Raw genomic sequence first — 22,631 nt, forward strand, 5'->3', positions numbered from 1 at the left:
AAACTATATTTCAACATAGTCAATAGTAGATACCTAGTAATTTTTTTTTCGATATTTCGCTTCAATTCTTTAAGGTTCTAGTGAAATGTTCAGCATAAAGCTTGAAATTGTTATTTTACATCTACAGGCAAATTTTGGTATGATTTTTTTTTCTCGGGAAAATTGTTCCGAAAAATAGATAGATCACATTGTCAATTTATGTTGTCAGTTATATCACAAACCAGGAAGTTCAGATTGGTTTTTGGAATAGGTACTGCGGGATTTCGTCATTTTGAATTTTACTGGTGTTAAAATTATAAACTCAAGTTTATCGAACCAGTTCCTGGAAACAGATTCAAAAGTTTACAAGGAATAATTGAAAATTCGGTACTGTAAACAAAGGGCTACCAAATTTTAATTAATTTGAACAATACTAAAACCTTCTACTTCTCATTTTTCCCATGGGAAACACACGTAGGTAAACCGCAAAAACTGCCAATAAAAAAAGCAAAGCATCTCACAATTAAAGAAGCGGGCGATTCAATCAACCCCTATTCAATCAGGGGATGATGTTAAATGTACCCTCGAATGTACCCCCATTCCTTCAAAATAAGAACCCGCTCAATGCGCAAGTGAAGAACTGATCAGATCCCACTTCGCCAATTGAGTTCTGACGTCACCGCAGCAGTATCTCCAAACGAAAGCAGCAGGAGAGTTTACCAGACAGGAAAAGCATCTACGTTTCCGATTTTCGTGCAGAAGAGCACGTGCCGTGGGTTATTGTGAGTGAGCTGGTTATTGACAAATGACGTTTTAATGACATAGAAGTACGCTAATTGACAACCGATTTAGAATTTGTGATAATTCGGAAAGTTATAGAGGTAAATAATATGAATTCGACTGTTTTTTATATTATTTTTCCTAAAATGGCCTTTTCCTGCTGTTCTCATCATTCTTTGGGAAGGAAACGTCCTTCTTAAAAGTAGCCGGTTCATAAAAATACGTTCGCGCATTATTTTCCACCACTTGTTACTGATATAGTAGGTATTGTGCACTTTTACGCAACAGGCTAGACATATGCGATTGAACGTAACTTTTTGTATATTTTATATATTCGTCAAAAGTGCAAAAATTATTATCAGTGTATGAATATCTCAGGGATCTATTTTAGGAACAATGCTTTTTTTATTTATATCAATTTATTGTTGATGTTTACACAAGACACTCACTAATCTTACACATATATGATGAAGCGATTGAGCTTTCAAGAATATTCCCTTATTTGCTTGAATCTGTGATAATTCAAAAATGGGCCAAAACTGGAAAATTTTATGAATAAATATTGTGAAATATTATTATATTTATATTATTTTTCGTATATCATCAATTTTCCTGCAGTTTTCACCATTCTTTGCTTTTTTAAAATTATCCAGTTCATGAATCTACGTTAGCGTATTATTCTCCACCACTTGTTACTGAAATAGTACAGTAATGTGCACTTTTACGCAACAGGCAAGACATATGCGATTGAACGTAACTTTTTGTTTATTTATATATTCGTCAAAAGTGCAAAAATTATTATCAGTGTATGAATATCTCAGAGATCTAATTTAGCAACAATGCTAATTTTATTTATATCAGTTAATTGTTGATGTTTACACAAGACCCCCACTAATCTTGCACATATATGATGAAGTGATTGAGCTTTCAAGAATATCTCCTTATTTCGAGTTCACAAAAGGGTCAGTATTACGCTTGAATCTGTGATAATTCAAAAATGCGCCAAAACTGAAAAATTTCAGAAATAAATATTGTGAAATTTGATTATTATATTCATATTATTTTTCGTATATCATCAATTTTCCTGCAGTTGTCACCATTCTTTGGGAAAGAAACAGCTTTTTCAAAATTAGCCAGTTCACGAAAATACGTTAGCGTATTATTCTCCGCCACTTGTTACTTTAATAGTATTGTGCACTTTTACGCAACAGGTATATGTCGCAAGACATATGCGATTGAACGTAACTTTCTGTAAATTTTTGATATTCGTCAAAAGTGAAAAAAATTGTTCTCAGTGCAAGAATATCACAGGGATCTATTTTAGGAACAATACTCTTTTATTTATATCAATTATTTGTTGATATTTAAACAAGACACTCACTAATATTACATAATTAATTAATTAATTAATGATAATTCAAAAATGCGCCAAAACTTAAAATTTCAGAGGAAAATACCTAATGTGAAATCGGAGCTTTTTATAATATGTATTTGTGGTATATCATCAATTTTCCTGTTGTTTTCTTATTTTTTTCGGGAAAGGATTACACTTCTTAAAATTCTTCATAAACCTTATGATGAAAAGATACGTTAGCGTATTATTCTCCACCAAGTGTTACTGAAATAGAATTATGTACTTTCACGCAACATTGTTGGTAGTCCTAGATAAGACATACAATCGAACGTAAATTCCTGCAACGTTTATTGATATTAGTCAAAAGTGGAAGAATTGTTATTAGTATAGGAGTATCACGGGGATCTGTTTTGGGAATAATACTATTTTTGTTTATATCAATTATTTGTTGCTGTTTTGAACAAAACACTTCCTAATCTTACACGTATGATGAAAGATGAAACGATTAAGCTTTCAAGAATATGGAATATCTACCTACTTATTTCGAGTTCCCAGCAGATTCAGTATTATGTTTGATTTTGCGATAATTCAAAAATGCGCCAAAACTAGAGGTAAATTGACAAATAGATAATATGAAATCGCCCCTTTTCATATTATTTTTCGTGAATGATCAATTTTCCTGTTGTTTTCATCAATTTTGGGGAAAAATAATACTTCTCAAAATTAGCTATTTCACAAACCTAGTGATAGTGTAAGCATATTATTTTCTACTAATTGTTACTGAAATAGTATTGTGCATTTTTACGCAACACCTGTGTTTTTGCCAACACTATGGGCTACACTCGGGGTTACATCTACAATATTCTCAATTGTTCTTGAGTGGCGCATTCTTTTCTAAACTTGTAGAAACAGATCAAATTTTTCCACCTGTTTCACAACCGCTGAGCGAGAAGGAGTTTAGCGAACTGTGACTGCAAAATTTTCACTATTTTTATTGTGAGTTTTAACAATTTCAAAGTTTTTGAAGCAGGTATCGATCCATTTTTAGTACTATTTCTTGTCAAATGTCAAAAGATGACAGCTGCCCAGAAACATCTCATTGGAAAACCCTGAATTTAAAACTTAATCAATATTGACTTTCTGAAGAGAGAGCGAGAGCTTACAGAAAAATTATTCCTGGTTTTCAGTTCCAATAATTGAATGAACTCAGTGAAATTCAATCAATCAATAATAAAAGACATAATAATTCAAAAAAATCTCTCATAAAATATTATTGCATCCTATAAACATGCAAGATGCGACTATTTTAAGACTATTTTATTCTATAACCATTACAGAAAAACCATATTTTTCCTGGAATAGTAAAAATTTCTAGAAAAAAACGTGTCTTCAAAATTATTACTTTTATCTGGGATACAAGAATCCAAGTATAGTTTAAGTATGGGTATGCAGAAGACTTGAATGAAATATTTCAATGGATCTTCATCAAAATTGCAACAGCTACTAATAAACATTTGATGGATAAAGACAGCAATTAGGTACACCAAAAACTGAATGTCAATTAGTTGATAATCAAATTCGGCAATAATTTCAACGTCTATACTTGCCTTTCTTGGTGAATTACATGAATTCTTGCATTCATTCATTAAACACTCTATATATAAACTCAATTAAATTATAGAATATTAACATACAGTCATTCTCCCGTTCAAATAATAACACACTTCATACCATTGGTGACGAGGTCAAGCTATTACTCATTCAAATCATACCTAGGTACTTGCAACTAGAGTCTAGAAGTATCCTATTCCTATTGAAAACTACCAAGTATGGCTTCTGTATAATAAGCCGGAAGCGATTACATGTTCCCGTGAAATATGGCTAAAAATAAAATTGTCATTAAATGTCATCTACAAATTTTTTAAGTGTTGAGTTTTAGTGTTTAAACGATGCTTCGTTCACCTACGAAATGTGGTTATTTTGAATTTGGTAATTATAAATGATATAAACTCTGTCATTTTTCCGAATTCTTATCGTAATCAATAATATTTCAATGAATATGAAAAAGCTCTTGATGATTCCGATTTGAAAATGTTATAAAGTAAGTATGCAATTTTCGAAAGATGAATACAGGGTGTTAGTGAATATGTGCGACGAACTTCAGGGGATGATTCTACATGAAAAAATAATGACATGTTGTCTAATTACTTCAGTTCGAAAATTCTTTGTATTCCGAGATAAGGGGTATTGAAGTTTATTTAGTGTTATTAATTTTTTGAAAGAAAAAATTTGTATTCCGAGATAAGGGGTGTTGAAATTTATTTAGTGCTATTAATTTTTTGAAAGAAAAAATGGTAAGCCACTGGAATATTTCAAAATAAAAATATTTTTTGAATTTCTCATTCAATTTGTAACAAAAAAATATCCTATGTATTTTTTCGTATGGAGCGCTGTTTTTATGCAAAAATTAAAATACCTCAATTTTATCAATAACTATCTAATAATTTGTGAAAAAATTACACGCGTTAAGATGTTTCATTTTTTTGTATAAAACGGCTTATACAAAAAAAATCATATGTAATAGATTTTTTTGTCTTGAACGAGGAATTCAAAAATGTTTTTTATTTTGAAATATTCCAGCGGAGCCGGCGTACCATTTTTTTTTTCAAAATATCTCGGAATACGATGCATTTTCGAACTAAAGTTATATGGCAACATGTCATTATTTTTTCATGTAGAATCACATTCTGAAGTTTGTCGCACATATACAGTTAAGAAATCACACTTCAAATTAATTTTTGTTGATCAGTTTATTCTTTGAGTACAAGAATGTAATGTCTGAATTTCAATAGCATGAAACACCCATTGTTGACATAAATTCTCATTTAAAGGTCAAGTTCGCCGATAACGATAATAATAGTAGTTTATTCGGGTTATTCGAACATTTTGAAGAATTCACTCGAATAATACCTCATTTTCTCTTGAACTATAGTTCAAGAGAAATAGAAAATGAGAGAATTCAACGAAGAATCGAACCCACTTCTAAACAAGTTAGCATATAACTTAATAAAAGTAGTTTTCTAGCCCCAACTCGAAAAGTAAAAAGTAGAACCTTTCAGCAAAAATTGAGTTATGGCTTCAATTCAATTTAATCGTCACTCTCGACACAAGCCATCACATTTCAGAATTACAAAAGAACAAGCTAAATTTTATTGCGGAAAACTTCAAGACAAATGTTGCCCAAAATTGAATAGCTCACTTTAAGTTGTAGGGTTGGAAGATCATAACATAAGGAAGTTGATATAGAAGATGATCGTTGAAAATTCTTTTGTTGTAATTCTTTTTGATTCACCTTTAAAAAATGTTAAAACTCAGAAATTTCAACCATCTTTGAGATTCAACAAATTTTTTATTGTCTCAATGGTCAGATCAGATCAAAATTTTTTGTGCATCAGTAAGGAACACTACTCATCGGCATTGTGATAATTAATTTTTCTCTTTTCACATCGACGAATTATGTCTTGCAGAATCTTGGAAAATGCAATAAACCTCATAACTTGAAAATTACGCAAAATTTTATATTTGCAACTAAAGAAGGTGTATGCTGTTCTATACAAAAACGTAGGTAAAGTAACCATCAGTAGCTTACTACTTATCATTTCCTATGAAAAGGAAAAAAAATGAACCGATTTTGATAATTTTTACTGTGTTGTGTACAGAACATAAATAACTTTCAAACTAACCAACACTCGATATCTTTTCCCTATTCAAAAAATGTTGGGGGTTGATGCCTTCATGGGGATGGTTTTTTTCAGATCAACTAATGATGGAAGTTCGCGCCCCTCAAAACAGAAATTCGCATGTTTTTTTTTTAATTTCGAAAATTCTTCGTTTCTGAGTTCTGAGGGGGGGAGGGTGTCAAATTTTCGTTGGGACACCCTATATGTTTTTCGTCACCTATTTTTTATTGAAAGAGAAAATAATAAACAAAAGTTCAAAGTTTACATTGTTTTCAGTTGATTATTTGCAATAAAAAAAAAGTTATTAATAAAAGCATTTGGAATCGTTCGAAGAAAAACATACCTATATTTTAACCTCGATTTCAAGCCATCCTGGAATTTTTACCATTTACGGTTTGTAATGTAAAGAATAAAAAAAAAGAAATGAAAAAAATGGTCCTTAATACAACACAATTATAAAATATGAAATATGTATATTACTAGATTGATACCAAATACAATATTTTTACCGCAAAATTCTAGCACCAATAGTTTTGGAAGCTATCAATTCTTGAAATTTCATTGGGATCTTAATTTTTCTTCCTCAATATTATCATCATGTTTTTCCTTCACAAGTCGAGATTGTTTAGAAAGAGGAAATAATAAACCATAGTAAAAATGTTGCATGTTTCCCTGGAAATTCGATTTGTTTTTTTTATCATTTCGATTTCATCAAACAAAAATTGACCCTCGAATTGACCTAAAAGTTCGCATTCTTCATGCATCAAATGAATTTATTGAGAACTTCGTTTAATCAACAAATAACAATTGAACAATAATATCTCATCAATCGAAATGGGAAAGATCAAAAATATTTTTTTCGGACCAACTAGTGCACCACTTCAAAAACCTACCGGAACTTTCACATTTCGCTCCTTCCACAACTGATTTCAAGTTCCAATTATATAGAGATCAAACGAAAGTTTAATCTTGAACACTTCGTTCTAGGTGATGTCTGATAGCAGGTTGTCCTGCGCTGGTGTAACTGTGCATCTTACGAAGGTTGACCATACCTATGTTGTTTGTTGACTTCACTGTTTTAGTGAAATAAGTGGATTAATGAATGTTCCAACGAAAGTGGCGTTTTGGATACTACTAAGGAATATATGAGAACACGGTAAGGTTATTTCTTCGAAGCACGTTAATCTATGTATGTATATAGCTATCATTATTCGGTATTATCTGAGAAGCCAAAAATATATCTCGTTGAAATTGCAATATGCGCAAATACATAACAATTATTATGAAATAATCATTCTTGTTATTTCACACAAGATGATAGAATGGCAATGTACTACTGTTCATTCAATTATTGTTCCTTATTAAGTTTTATTAGCTACAGCATAATACATATTTCAAAATATTTTTCAAATCAATAATTATTTCCAGGTAGAAACTTTAACTCTTCGTTGCATATAAAAATGCATAGGTAATGTTGTTAGGTACGCATAACCTTCAAGTTCATTATATCCAAAAATATATTATATTTTAGAATTGTTCGAAGAAAAAACATAATTGTAATTCCTAAAATTTCGAAATTAACATTATCCACTTGTTTTTCCTCAAAAGATCCTAAAAGTTCATTAATGAAATTCATTTCACTAGAACAGACTGTTTCACATGGAAATCTAAACTATTACTTTCACCAATGTGACAATAACATGCAAGCTGAATGTTATACCTTTATACGATTGGTCTAGGTAAAGATATAATAATGAACCTTTGCATGTCTGTTTTTTTTCAATTGCAAATTATACAAAACCGGTACTGTTTGAATGTAAGATATTGACATTTTCTTTCATATTATTCTGAAACGCAATATTTGGATAGAATAATAAACATTACCAATCTTCAGAACAATACAACTGTTTTCTGATCCATTAATTTACATCGACTATAATGGCAATGCCTATTATAATACATTGGTCAATATTAATGTTTATCGGAAATTCTCATTGAAATGGTTCTTGCTCACGATATCTACTTGATCTTAGAGGGTATGATTAAAATAGAAAGACATAAGAAGATATTTCATCTTAATTGAAACTAGAACTTTGATTGGAAAAATTCATTATAATTTTAGTATCGTACGTTTTTAGTTTGATCATTCAAATTTCAAAGAAATTATTTTGGTTTTTTATTGTTATAATAAATCATTGGACAATGGCGTAGCGAAAACTTTGTATAGATTTATGCCATTTATGATATGATATGATGGTTTTTAAAATTTTCAATGGTAGATAGTGAAGAAGAATTGGTTAAAAATATCTATTTAATAACAAAAATAAAAGTATTCAAACAAACTCGAAAGAATATTTAACAATCCTAATTCACTTGCCTTCTGATATTTTTTTTCGAATACGAGTGGCGCTCAATGGAAAATTTCCTACTGAATTAAAGAAATCGCCTTTAATAACACAATTCCTGAAAGTCAAAGACACCAAAAGAGTAATAATATAAAAAACTTGAAGAAACTCTCAACGTGGATCGGAATACTGTGCTTGCTCTAGATCTAGAATAGCAAATATGAATGGAAAGCTCTTATTTGATGAATTGAAAATAAACCTAATTACCTCCAACAAAGCAGTCACCAATATTATGATCACTGGTGACGTTAAAGAGAATGCTATCAGTAAGTTTTTGTAGGGAATATATTGATTCCCTCGAAAATATTCGAGTTAAGTTAAATTTCGAACCAAAATTCTAAAAACGGTTTAAAAACTTGAAATGATCAAAGCCACACCCCTAAGGGGACTGTAGAAAGGCTTTGCTAATGGTCGAATGGAAAACGGCCTGAATGTCCATAAAAATCGGCATTTCAGGGCGAATAATTCAATTGAGTTCGATCCAGTCTACAACTACAACATATGTGCAACACTTGCACCGACAACGAGAAGAGTAAAGATTTTCATAGACCGACGAAAAAGTACCTGCAATTACCCAAGTGGCCAGCAACCCTTAAAATCGATAAGATCTAAATATAATCTTCTTCACACATTTTTAGTGGGTTGGAAATAAATTGAATAAGTGTTTTTATCCTTTTCTTTCATTTTCCTAATTTGTCCTTGGCCGTGAACTACTTTAGACACAGTATAAGGACCACATTTTGATGCTTTAAATCTCTTGAAATAGGGGAGCACAGGGAATGTCATGCCGACTCGAATATTTATGGTTTTTTATAAAATTTGTCTTTTTCATCCTAAATTGTGCTTTCACTGGCTACTATTCAATTCCCTTTTTTGCTCATTATATAAAAAAAAGAAGCAATATCAGGGTGTTTCCAAATTACTTAGACGTTAACCCTGGAGGACGTGTTCGTATGATTCATTTGCTGTCGTTTGAGCCATATTTAATGATGACCAAAAATCAACAGTTTTCGAGACCTTTGTGTTGTTGTGATTTTTAAAAGATTTCTCACATTACTTAAATTTTCGTCAATTTTTTCTTCGTTGACCAAATTTGATTATGATTTTGGATTATTTTTGTGGCAAGCGAGAAGTCCGGATCTAACACCATTAGAATAGATGAAGCAGCGAGAAGATTGAGAGTAGATTTCAGGCGGAAAGTAACAAGTGAATACATTTTCTACTGAAATTTTGAGTTTAATTCCAATAAAAAAATATTAAAATCATAAATTCGTTTCTTCGCTTCTTTTCCCTTTCAAATCAAAATCTACTGAATAACTAGCGCCGGCATTCTAACAAAAACGTTTTTAAGGGAATGAAGAAGGAATTTGGAAAGATTTCCAAATAATTTTGTTATACATAAATTGTGGAAATTGGAAGTTGCAGACCAATTTATATTAGAAATTTACTATTATTTTCTTTATATACCAACTTTCAAATCATACTAATTCTTATTCAACCTACTATAGCATAGTTTTGCTTTTTTCATACATATCATATCCCTTTCTGATGAAAATAATCCAAAATTGAAATCAAGCTTCGTCAATGTAGAAATATTGACGAAAAATGAAGCAAGGTGAGAATTTTTTTCAAAAAACGCAAGAAATCAAATATCTCGGAAACTGTGATTTTCGGTTAACAATAAATATGGCTCAATCGACAGCAAATGAGTGATACTAACACCTCTTTCAAGATTCGCGTCTAATATTTGGAAACACCCTGTATAACAGAATAAAATTACCGGGAGCCCATTTTTTTCTTTTTTATTGGGCTTGGCGGTCCTTTTAGTGCTGGGGTCTCCCCGCATCACTGGATCTACGAGAGCCTATCCTACGCCTCTGACTTCAGAAAATCCGTTAAAAAAAATCCCATCTGAAATGATTACAGTTGAAGTTTTGGAATATGTAGAATTGAAGAATATCGGATCTTTTCTCGGAAGCTCTAAGAGTTATTAGCATGGAATTGGGACAATAAACGATTGCAATACCACTTTTAATAATACGATTCAAGGCAACAAATCAAGGTAACAAGAGCATGTATCGCTACGATGATTCTAAATACGATACTTTATACCGAAAAGTCCTATCTCTTATGTTTTCGATTATAGCGTACGAATTTTTGAAATTTTCATAGAATCCCGCTGTTCACTATTTGAACTTTTTCTTTTCAATTTGATATTCGATTTTTATCCTTCAAATTCATGTATTGTGTTGAGGATCAATGCTGTATAACAAACGATTTTTATATCAAATTACAGGTAAATAGTTCATATTTAAGCTCTGAAGAGGAGACGGCGAACTTACTCATTTTTTTAATCAATTAATTTCTATTACAAAGGTAAACATTCTTGATTATAAAATCTAAATTTTTGCCTGGAACGAGTCCGAATAGTCATTACTAGAAATGATAAACCAAAAGTTATTTTGTCATTCTTGAGCTCACATACTGAAGATTGCAAAAGAACGAAAATAATAATTTATTAATCAAGTGTGTTTCCATTTTCATGGTTGTAACTGATATGACGCATTTCCTGACTGGGTTTCAGCACTAAGCTGTATATCCAGTCTGACCCACTTCCTGTTTTGTCAGTGGAAATTCAAATGTAGATCAAAATATTTATCTCTGAATTTATATAGGTATTATATAGGATATGATATAGGATTTCGCCATTTCATAGGAATTGTATAGCAAAAATGTTGAGAGTAATCTTAAATTGCTCAGGTTTTTTAAATTGCTAAGATATTCTACTCGAATGAGGAAAAATGTATTAGTATAAATACATAGGCGTACAACTTTGCTTCCGCCGTTTTCTCCGAAATTCGAGGCTTTATTGTGAAAAGCTGGTTATACATTTATGATTGAAAGTATTGTCTATCGCCGGCCATTATTTTCTCCCATCTTTCGGGCAGCGTACGAATCCCGCGATGAAAAAACTGGTCATCTTTTGAAGCGACCCACGAATCGATGCAATTTTTTACTTCTTCATAAGACTGGAAGTGCTGGTCAGCCAGGCCGTGGGCCATTAATCGAAACAAGTGATAGTCAGAGGGATCAACGTCTGGAGAATACGGCGGGTGGGGTAGGACTTCCCATTTTAACGTTTCCAAGTATGTCTTTTGGCCGCTTTCGCAATATGGGGTCGAGCCATTGTCATGCTGCAAAATCACTTTATCATATCTCTCGTTGTATTGCGGCCGTTTGTCTTTCAATGTTCGCCTCAAGCGCATTATTTGAGTTCGATAACGATCGACTGTGATTGTTTTAGTCGATTTCAACAACTCATAATACACTACGCTGAGCTGGTCCCACCAAATACTGAGCATGACATTGGAACCGTGAATATTCGGTTTGGCTGTCGACGTGGAAGCATGGCCGGGATATCCTCATGATTTTCTTTGATCGGGATTATCGTAATGAAACCATTTTTCGTCTCCAGTCACAATGCGATGCAGAAAGCCCTTCCGTCTTTGCCTTGCAAGCAGCTGTTTACAAGCAAACAAACGTCGTTCAACATCTCTCGACTTCAACTCGTACGGCACCCAATTTCCTTGTTTCTGAATCATTCTAATAAATTTCAGGCGTTTCGGAAGAGCTTGTTGCGTCACTCTCAGTGATTCTGCCAATTCTTGTTGCGTTTGACACGAGTCTGGATCAAGTAATGCCTTCAATTCTGTATCTTCGAAAACCTTCTCTCTTCCACCGCCAGACCATGCTGGTCTTCGAAGTCAAAATCACCGTTTTTGAAGCGTTGAAACCATAGGTATTTGAGAGCTTTCGATGATCATCAGCCGCAGATTTCTTCATATTAAAGCCGAAGCTTGTAAGCTAACGTCTTTAATAGAGAATTACTTTATGATGCAGACACAAAAGGACTTATTTTTCAATGACGTTATGTTTACAAATACCTAAGCTTATCTAAAATCCATTCATTTCGACTACCACTTACCGTTACAGCTATCTATTGTAAAACGGCAGAAGCAAAGTTGTACACCTAATATCGAGTCATAAAGTGAGGAACCAAAGAAGCATTATTATTCATTACCTTCTATCCATCGTACACGACTCAATTCCATGCCACACAAGAACAAGAAGAAAATGAAATTTTCAACTTAGCAGATAGAGAACACCTATTATAATATTGAGGGTAATGGAAAATCCTAAATAATACAATAAAGCATTGACTGGTGATAAAGAACATGGACAGACTGCGAATAATTGTCCTTGGTGGAAGAACGACATCATCTATTGACGCAGCTAAAACAATGAGTAATCCAACGCCAGACAGCTGGGTTAGCTGAAGCTATGTGCAGAGTAGGCTGGCAGAAGACTTGGCCAAGTCCTCAGAAAATATCCAGTTAATTAACAAAGTCAAGTTGCTTAGAACGAGGCACTACAAGTCAACATTTGTATAAACATCTCATTTTGTGGAAGAATAGAAATGTTCTCAGCTAGAAGGGCCACCAGACACATTAATTGTTTATGGTTACAAGTAAATAAAATATTTTACGAATGTTATATTGTTTCATTCTTCTTCTTCTTCTTCATACGTTAGGACAAAGTCCTGTGTTTTCTACAATATTCCTCATTCCTGGGATGCAGAGGTCCAACTTTCATACCAGCGCTTTGGTGGTCTCCCTGGAAGTCTTGCGGTGTTAGGCCTTTTCGTTTTTGCTATTTTGGGCAGTCGGTTATCAGGCATTCTATCCACATGGTCTCTCCAATTTCTGCGTCTTATCCTTGCCCATCTCACTACATCTTGTATCCCGCAGATATCTCTGATCTCTTCATTTCTCTTATGGTCGAGTAATGAATAGCCTGCTATATGTCTCAACACTCTCATCTCAGTTGTTCTTAGTTGTCTCTTGGTTTCGGCATTTTCGGCTCTTGTTTCAACACCATACGTCATGATTGGCCTAACACAAGTCTTGTATATTCTGACCTTGCTAGATAGGCTCATATATTTGTTCCTCCATATTATGTCGCGCAAGTATCCCGATATCAACGAGGCTTTTGTAATTTGGCTGTTCACCTCCTCTTTCAGATTTCTTCTACTTGTTATATTGGAACCAAGGTATGTGTATGACATAACCTGCTCTATGCTTTTGTTATATACCGCTAGCTTGCATCTTCTTGGTTCCCTGGATATAGATAGGCATTGGGTTTTTTTGGTGGAAATAATCATGTTGAATGAATCAGCTGCTCTTTCGAAGGCGTAGAGGAGTCTCTGGAGGTTATCTTCATCTTCTGAAATTATGACGGCATCGTCCGCATAACACAAAATTTTGATTTCTTCATTTCCCATTCTATATCCTCGGCCTTTGATCTTAACCTGTCCTATGATTTCGTCCATAATAATATTAAATAATATTGGACTCAGGCTATCTCCTTGTCGTATCCCTGTTACGATTGGTATTTCCTTCGTCATTCCTGAGTCTGTCTTGATGAATGTTGACGCATCAGTATTGAGCTCTCTAACGACCCTAATTATGCTTCGGTCTACTTTTCGTTGTTTCAGTAGTCTTACTATGTCGATTAGACGTACTCTATCGAACGCCTGGGTAAGGTCAATAAAACACATAAATGCCGTTTTGTTGAATTCTATGGCTTTTTCAGTGATCTGCCTAATGGTAAATATCGCGTCGATTGTCGATCTGTTCTTTCTGAAGCCTTGCTGTTCCTCGGATATTCCTGTTGATGCTATCTCGTCTGATATAATTTTTGTAAAGACCTTGGATACTGAGCTAAGAAGGCTTATACCACGATAGTTTTCAGGACAGGCCTTTTCTCCTTTTTTGAATATGGGAATCGTGATGCTTTGTTTCCACTGTCCTGGTATTCTTCTTGTTGTGATTACTTTGTTGAACAACATATAGAGTTCTTGGATACAGTTGTCCCCTCCGTATTTGAGCATTTCATTAGTTATCTCGTCTAACCCAGGTGACTTTCTATTCTTTAGTGTTCCGAGTGTTTGCCGTATTTTATCTTGTGGTATGGAATAGTTTCCACTCTCATCTGCATCATAATTTTCATTTACAGCTGCGCTTGATCCGCCATACAAACGATGGAAGTGTTGTTCCCAGGCTTCTGATGAGATTTTTGTTATCTGTAGGTGTTCGTTAATTGGTTTTTTTCTGTTTCTCAGCATGTTCCAGACCTTTTTCTGAGCACCATATAGATCATGCTCCATATCCGAAGAGAATTTTTCCCAGAATCTCCGCTTTATGGCTTGAATTTGCTCATTTACTCTATTTCGTATTATCTTATATCCTTCGTATGTTAGATTACTGCTCCTGTATCGAAGGTAAGCTGTTCGTTTTTCCTCTGCAAGTATCTTGACATCCTGTGTGAACCAAGGTTTTGATTGTCCTCTTCCGTTAAGAATAGTTTTTCTTCGTCCCAGGGCTTCTTCAGCGGCTCTGATCAGATTCTTCTTCAGTTTTTCCCAAGCAATTTCGACGTCATCCACCTCCATAATTTTGTTCTTATTTATTTGTAGTGTCAATCTCCTTTGATAAAGCTCTCTTGTTGAATCATCAGACAACGATTCGATGTTTAACTTTTTAATTTGGATTGGTTTGGTTTTACTTCCCCTTTGCACTTTGTTTCTGATTTTCGCCAGGACGAGGTTGTGGCCGGTTATAGTATTAGCTGAGACTCTCACATCTAGTATTTTTGATGGATGGATATTTTTATTAGTGATAACATAATCAATTACTGATTTCTGACCTCTTGAGTTTTCAAATGTGAATTTATGCTGTGATTTGTGAGGGAAATATGTGTTGTTTACTCTCAATTCATTTTGTGCGCATGTTTGAATTAGTCGTTCGCCGTTTTCATTGATGGTCTCCTCATTGAATCGGTTTTTCAATCCTCCAATCACACCATTACCAACTCTAGCATTGAAGTCTCCCAGCAAGATGACTTCATCCATTCTTGGTATTCGGTCGAGAACCTTTTGCAGGTCTTCGTAGAAGGCTTCCTTCTCATCTGAGGGCTTGGTTATATCCGGTGCATACACGCTTATAATATGGGTAGTTACCGTGTCTTGGAGTTTGAATGATGTTTGCAATATTCTGTCGTTGAAATATATAACATTTTCTATGTTTGCTTTGAGCTTTTCATGTACCATTAAACCAACGCCCGACTTGGCTCTCTCGTGTTTCTCTTTCCCGCTATAGATAAAAATGAAGTCTTCGTATTTAGTGTTTCCTTTTCCTTTCTTTTTTGTTTCTGAGAGAGCACATATGTCAATTTTGTGTCTTTTGATCTCCATCAGGATTTCTTGGTCCTTGTTGTTTAAAGATGTTATATTCCAGCATCCTATCCGTAGAATAGTCCTTAATCGTTTTTTCCTTTTTCGCGCCGGGTCGTTATCCGATTGATCAATCATATCATCCGAGGCAATATTGTTGATTCTAGGAGCGATAATGATTTTTTACCACAAGCAGGCTGCTAACCTCACTTGTGAACCCTCCTCCTTTATCCGGGCTTGGGACCGGCAGTGCCCTGATGAGCTACTCAATCCACCCATCAGGAATCACTGGCGGAGTTTTGTTTCATTCTGAGTGAGAGAAAAAAATTGTCTCAGACGAAGCGTTATCAGGCAATTTCGAGTGTGCGTCCTTTCTGAGGATTGCGGTGTTTCATCCCGAGAACACTTATAGAATAATTAGTAAGGCATCTAGTGTTCCCTGCCTTATATACCTTCCATCTCCAAAGCGGAGCGTGGTGATCGGGTTTGGATACCTATAGGTACCTAATATTGTAGATAGAGGTACCTACATCAAAAGATAAAATAATCCACCACGTTTTTAAGATACATATATGGAGAGTTTTTGTTTCCTAATGTCTAGAGAGTCTTCATATTATATAACAATCTACGAATAGAGTTCATTCACTAAAACCCAATTTTTTATAAAAAGCGAGGAAAACTCTACCCATTCATCAATAAACAAATTATAAATTCATCTATTTAACATTTCAGATGTGTCCTTTCAACAGTCTAACACAAATCATGCTGCTCATCCTGGTCATCATTTTAATCAACGCAGCAGTGATAAACACCCTATCTGTGAAATTCCAAAATGAATCTGTTACAATACATATGGATGATAGTATCAGCGTGCCATACACTATACTAAAGGGTAACTTCAATTATTCTTGATTATTCAAAATCTAATATCAAAACTTTTATTGCAGACCAGACAGTTGAATCTGAAGATAATGCAAAATATCTGCTGCAATTGAAGTCCGATGATGACAATATAGCAAATACCAACGAGCAAATATATTTTAGTTACAATGAGCTACCTTTGCAAGCTTCGCTGAATATTTCTGGAGTTTTTCTAGGTGATACATTGAATTAAACATTTTGAATATAAATTTTTAAAACTTCTCCTCTACTTCAGGAAAAACTTCAGTTTCATGTAAAGATGTTACGAGAAATAAAACAATTGAAGGACATTTAGACGTAATTGTCATAAGGAAACAACGTTTAATCGACACAATTTTTACAGTATCAGTAGCCACATTAGTTAGTATAATATATATTAACTTTGGTTGCTTTTTGAATTGGGGTGAACTCAAAAGAAATTTGACGAGGCCTATTGGTCCAGTAATAGGATTGTGTAGTCAGTTCATTTTCATGCCAATGGTAAGTTATATCTACTGTGTACCACCATGCCAAAAAAGTACAGGGAACTTGACACTTATTACTTTTTAATATTCCAAATTCATTGTATTCATTCTGTAAATAAACAAATTATAAATGACTCTCAAACTTTGCAGTTTATCCAACTTCACAGTAAAAAAATGTGGATAATCCCTTCAGGGGAGCTTTTCAAATCATCTATTCCCTGTACTATTTTGTTGGAGTTGTATTTTTGAGCTTATATCAATTTTAATGTTGGACTCTTAATGTTGAGAAACATTTATTATAATTTAGTTCTTTTTAGTTGAGTTACGGACTAGGACAACTTTTGTTTCCGGAGAGTCCTGAAATGCAACTTGGAATGTTTTTTACTGGAGTTGCCCCCTCTGGTGGAGCCTCCAACATTTGGACAGTAGTTCTGGATGGAAATGTAGATCTTTCAATAACAGTGACCAGCTTAGGCAATTTCCTAGCCTTACTAATAATGCCGATGTGGATATTCAGTCTGGGTAAACTAATATTCAACCAGGCAAAACTAGGTGTACCATACAGACTTGTTGTATTTTCTGCTTTGGGTTTAATTATACCATTGGCTATTGGATATTTGTTGACAAGATATTGCAAAAATTTGGCCTCATTTTTGGCCAGGATTTTGAAGGGATTATCATCATTACTTCTGATATTTATAATAGTGTTCGCTACAGTCACAAATTTGTACTTATTTAAAATTTTCTCTTGGAAGGTGAGTTCATCAGAGGTTTTGAAAATTTTAAAGATATTTTTGAACATTTTATTTCAGATTATTGTGGCAGGGATGGCTTTACCATATTTAGGTTTTACATTAGCTTTCATTCTGTCAAAAATACTAAGACAAGCAGATCCAGATTGTTTAGCAATAGCTATTGAGACTGGGATACAGAATACAGGAATAGCTATATTTTTACTGAGATTTTCTCTGACACAACCAGCAGCTGATTTAACAACAGGTATGTACAATCTGGAATAATTGAAATATTATCTAAAAGAAATATAGATAATATTTCAATGCAAACTATTTATTAACTTTATAATTCATTTCAAATCGTTTTGAGACCTGTTTGATTTTTTTAAATTTCTATTTAACGGAAATTCATTTTGGATTGAATAAAATTAAAATGACTATTTCCAGAAAATTGCTGAAGTGCTAAAATTGTAATGAAGCTATTTTACTTTTAATCGATCCATTAAAAGCAAATTTTACAATATGATTCATTATTTCATTTCAATACAAAATATCTCGAAAAGTTAAGAAAAAATATGAAAAAAAAATCGGAAATCCTAATAAAATTTTCAAAAATACATAACTCCGGAACTATAAGAGCAAAATATTGGATTAAGTATCATCGTATAGTGCTCATGGAATAATAGTATATTGCAACAAGTGGGGAAAGTCCAACTTTTCTCGCGAGTGTGGAAGTTTGTGGCACGTGCCTGAAAGGCTAGCGAGAAAAGGACTTTTCCTACAACTGCTATGAAAAGTAGCGTATTCTTCATAGCTTACTCAATTTCAAAACCATGTATTGTTCATACTGTGGGAAATATTATTTCTCATGGCACTTTGCCCACACCTGGCTTGGTAGACCAATGAAATTGGTCGTTTCTCTGGAAACGCAATAAATTAGCGCATACTGTCAACTGAGGCCATTTTGATTTGAATCCAGTTCATTACTTGAATTATTGAAATTTGTGCAGTTGAAGGAAAAGTATAGTGTGCAACATGTGGAGAAAGTCCTTTTCTCACTCGCCTTTCAGGATCGTGCCTCAAACTTCCACACTCGCGAGAAAAGTTGGACTTTCCCCACTTGTTGCACCATATACTATTCTTCACATGTTGCACACTATACTTTTCCTACAACTGAACAAATTTCAATAATTCAAGTAATGGACTTGATTCAAATCAAAATGGCTTTAGTTGACAGTATGTGCTAATTTATTGCGTTTCCATAGAAACGACCAATTTCATTGGTCTACCAAGCGAGGTGTGGGCAAAGTGCCGTGAGAAATAATATTTCCCACAGTATGAGCTATACATAGTTTTGAAATTGGGTAAGCTATGAAGAATACGCTACTTTTCATAGCAGTTGTAGGAAAAATAAATATCAATATATAAATTTTTAATGAAAAAGTAGCAGAGGTATACAGAAATTCTCAATTAAAAAATGCAGGCTAAGAATTTGCGGTAAAAATATAGTATACAGAATCCAGCAAATTTATTACTTATTCTCAATTTTGAATTGAGTTCTTGAGCCACAAGGCTATTTTTCTTCACCAATTTTTATTTGATGTTGGAGTCCATAACTCAAACTGAAGTTTTCAATTTCTTTTCTTGAATAACTACGAGGATATTGGTAAATATAAACCAAAATTCTGAAGATAATAAATAGGTACAATAGTTTATGAATAAAACAATAACAGCTCATTCTATTGTTTATTGCCATATATTCGAATCCATACTAACAAAAATCACTTAAAATTATATGTATGTGCTAAATTTAAATATTCTGATTCTTAAACAAATGATTCAATGAAAATTAGACATAGGAGCACTCAGGTAAAAAAAATATGGTGAATGTATAACAACAAAATACTCAATTTTAGTATTTTCGGTGGATAATTTTGTCCTATTCGATTCACTGTCCACAATCTTTCAAAGGTTGCATGCAGAATTATCAATTTATATGAAACATAACTAAAAAATTATATTGATGTTGTTTGATATTATAAAGTGATCATAATAAGTAGATTAAATTTTTCAAACCTTTGGACCATCATTTTTTAAAACCATATAAGAGATCACAGGAATTTATAAATGTTGCGTTTACAAATATTAAATGCTTTTCAATGATGATTGACAAAGCCAATGAAATGTACGGATTATGCAAATAAGAATCCTTTATCATTATTACCCAATGAGTTCCTATAAGTCTAACCAGATTAAATGAAATGTGCCTAAGTATTATCGATGAAAATTATATTTAAATAAAAGGTCATAAATTGCAATTGTCATATGTGATGTATTTCTGTTTTTCAGATTGCTTATAATATAATGATCATTTGAATGATTTCTATTAAGTAGAGTCGATAACTATATTTTTTCGATTTCAGTGTGTCCAGTTGCTGTATCGATGATGACTCCAATTCCCTTGTTAGGAATATACATTTACAAAAAGATTCAAGCAAGGTACAATGTTCTAATGTTTCAGGGAAATTAATTGTTTTGAATAGTAATCATTTTTCAGGATACGAGGCCCTTCCAAGGACATAGAAAATAGAAATGAAGGTATTTTGAGTAATACAGAGGAACCAGATTGCTACACAATAAATAGGCAAGAATGAGAGGAGCCTTGATGATGTATATAGATGTCAGATTAAGAAGTAGTTTGTAAAAATAATATCATTGGAGTTGATTCCTGAATGTTTAAATATGAGTTGAACTTAAAGATTGAATGTTTAAAAATTTGACAAGATTTTTTTCAGAGCATATGTAATTTTTAACAAAATACAGTAGTGCCGTTTTCTAATATAAAATTAATTCTATCCTAAAAATTCATACCGTTCGGCCTGAAAACAAACATATTTTCACACTCTTGTTCATAAAAATTCGAATTAATGGTGTCCTGACTTATTATACATTTTACTGATTATTATTTTTATTACCTATCAGAGTATATAGTTATAAAACGCTCATGTTATTATAAGTATATGGTACTCGAAAACTTTTGAATTTTTTGATCAGTTATAAAATCTATAAGAACTAGCTAACCGTATCAAAAGTAATAAAGACTAAGCTCTCGAAAAATTACATCTTTATCAATTTGCTACCTATTTCTAAATAAATAAATAAATAAATCAGACGTAAGTACTTAAGGCTTTCGATTTTTTATCAACTTCAAATATGAATCTAGAATGAAATTAACTTTTATTAATATTACTCAACAGGCCCATTTTCTCCATTCTCCTTAATTCCAAAAGCATATTTCTTGGGAATACCATTATTGTAAAGCGTTTGAAGTGGAACATGAAGCAACTCAATTATTCTCAGCAGTTCTTTTTCTATAATAAAAAAATTAGAGTATAACAAAGGGATACTTTTTTTTTTTACATTTCCTTACCATTTTCGATGTTGATGATACCATGCCTAATCATGAAATCCAGGACTACAGGGACGCTAGTCATTTTGAAATTAGGGGAGCAAATCTTATCTATAACTTGTGTAGCAGGCAATAGCTCGAATTCATCGACTTCACCATCTGAATTGACTGGTTTGAAATCTAATGGCAACTCAATTTCGAAGACGAACACTGTGTTAGGAAATAGGCCTCGCTGAGATTCGTAGAAAAATCTAGAACATATCCCACAAAATTCTAATCCAAAATGAAGAATTTATGAAAGAAAATAAATCAATTTTATGATTATTTAACTAGTAACCATTGAAAGTCTGTGCCTGTTTATTAACTACACTGATACTTTGGAACTGTGGCATAGTAGAAGATATTTTATTGTACTGATATTCCATTTAATGGATATCTATCTGGCTTAAAACAATTTCTAAGGATAATGGATGTTGGTTAATTGATGTTTTTTACCATAGTTATATTTTGAATATTAATACTCACGAAACTGATCCCGCACTAACTAAATTCTTCATCAGTTCTTTAGAAACTGAAGCTTCCTCTTGGGATTCTTTAAAAGCTGTCTCCAATATTCCATGACCTACCGATAAGCCTCCTCCAACTAAATTATCCCAATGTCCTATAAATAATTCAATCGATGATTGAAATCAGGACATAAAAACACTCCTCATTATAAATTTATCGAAAATTGCCTTACAAGGTTCGTTTTCTTTTCAATATTTTTCATCCTGACTCTCCTAAGCCTTTGTGCTAAGACAGAAACACAAGGCTATCACGTCACGTGAGATCATGTGTAATGACCAAGTCACATCACGTTAAAAAGTGCTGTTCAAATAGTGCATATATTTAAAGGGTAATCAAAAACTGATTCTCAAATCTTCATTGATGAAGAAAACTATAACTTTAGTATTTATTCTTTTATAAATCCAAACCAAAACAAAGTTAGTAATAATAGGTATTGTCAATATCTTTAAAAAGAAATTAAACTGGTCATAATTTAAATTTAACGAACACAGTAGCCCTGTATTGTCTTCTAAGAATATTACTTCACTTGTTGGGATTAGTTTGAATTTACCTTACAAAAGCTCAACTGTTTAAAAGATGTAAAAGGGGACTTTCGGCTAGAATTGTATACCAAGGTATAATAGGTTCTTACCTGGCCAAGTTTGCTTGTTAGCTGCTCTTTTCTGAAACCAAATGCATATACCCAACTCTGGGTGTCTGACATAACCAGTAATGTCGACACCATAATTCATAATTCCAAATAAACAAGTGGCACATCGGTCCATTTTGAACAAACTACTAGAGCTGAAGTCTCGTTTAACTTCATAGCACTGCAATAAAAAATCAAAGAAAATGTGGCAGCATCTCAAAAACTGTTTCCAGAAGAGAATAATATCCCCAATTTTTTTGTCGGATTTAGAAGGAAAATTTAGAGTTTAATTTACTGATAAAATTGTATTTATTTTGAACCCTGATTCTAATTTTATATGTTAATATCAAGTACTTTAC

The 22,631-nt window shown here is 33.0% G+C and overlaps 2 protein-coding genes across 4 annotated transcripts in view; one reads left to right on the top strand and one right to left on the bottom strand.

Moving 5' to 3' along the window:
- Positions 1 to 708: 708 nt before the first annotated feature.
- On the top strand, positions 709 to 20,509 carry LOC123680491 (ileal sodium/bile acid cotransporter). Of its 3 annotated transcripts, none has more exons than XM_045618421.1 (9): positions 709 to 860; positions 6,841 to 7,009; positions 16,282 to 16,441; positions 16,497 to 16,646; positions 16,706 to 16,950; positions 17,252 to 17,689; positions 17,747 to 17,933; positions 20,092 to 20,167; positions 20,212 to 20,509. In XM_045618421.1, the coding sequence occupies exons 3-9, from the start codon at positions 16,282 to 16,284 to the stop codon at positions 20,249 to 20,251; spliced, it is 1,296 nt and encodes a 431-aa protein (XP_045474377.1). In that variant the 5' UTR covers positions 709 to 860; positions 6,841 to 7,009; the 3' UTR covers positions 20,252 to 20,509. The 3 variants fall into 3 exon arrangements, with proteins under 3 accessions (XP_045474377.1, XP_045474375.1, XP_045474376.1); XM_045618419.1 differs by having other exon boundaries at positions 20,226 to 20,509; XM_045618420.1 differs by lacking the exon at positions 709 to 860 and adding an exon at positions 3,972 to 4,102 and having other exon boundaries at positions 20,226 to 20,509.
- LOC123680490 (tyrosine-protein kinase CSK-like) overlaps positions 19,402 to 22,631 on the bottom strand; it is a 36,233-nt gene continuing 33,003 nt past the window's right edge. Inside the window, exons 4-7 of the mRNA XM_045618418.1 lie at positions 22,276 to 22,453; positions 21,603 to 21,738; positions 21,099 to 21,328; positions 19,402 to 21,039 (exon numbers count right to left, since the gene is read on the bottom strand). Of these exons, the coding sequence (XP_045474374.1) occupies positions 20,915 to 21,039; positions 21,099 to 21,328; positions 21,603 to 21,738; positions 22,276 to 22,453 (669 nt within the window). The 3' untranslated portion in view covers positions 19,402 to 20,914. The remainder of the gene's footprint in view (positions 21,040 to 21,098; positions 21,329 to 21,602; positions 21,739 to 22,275; positions 22,454 to 22,631) is intronic.

The sequence above is a fragment of the Harmonia axyridis genome, chromosome 5 (genome assembly GCF_914767665.1).
Source record: "Harmonia axyridis chromosome 5, icHarAxyr1.1, whole genome shotgun sequence".
NCBI classification, from domain to species: Eukaryota; Metazoa; Arthropoda; class Insecta; order Coleoptera; family Coccinellidae; genus Harmonia; species Harmonia axyridis.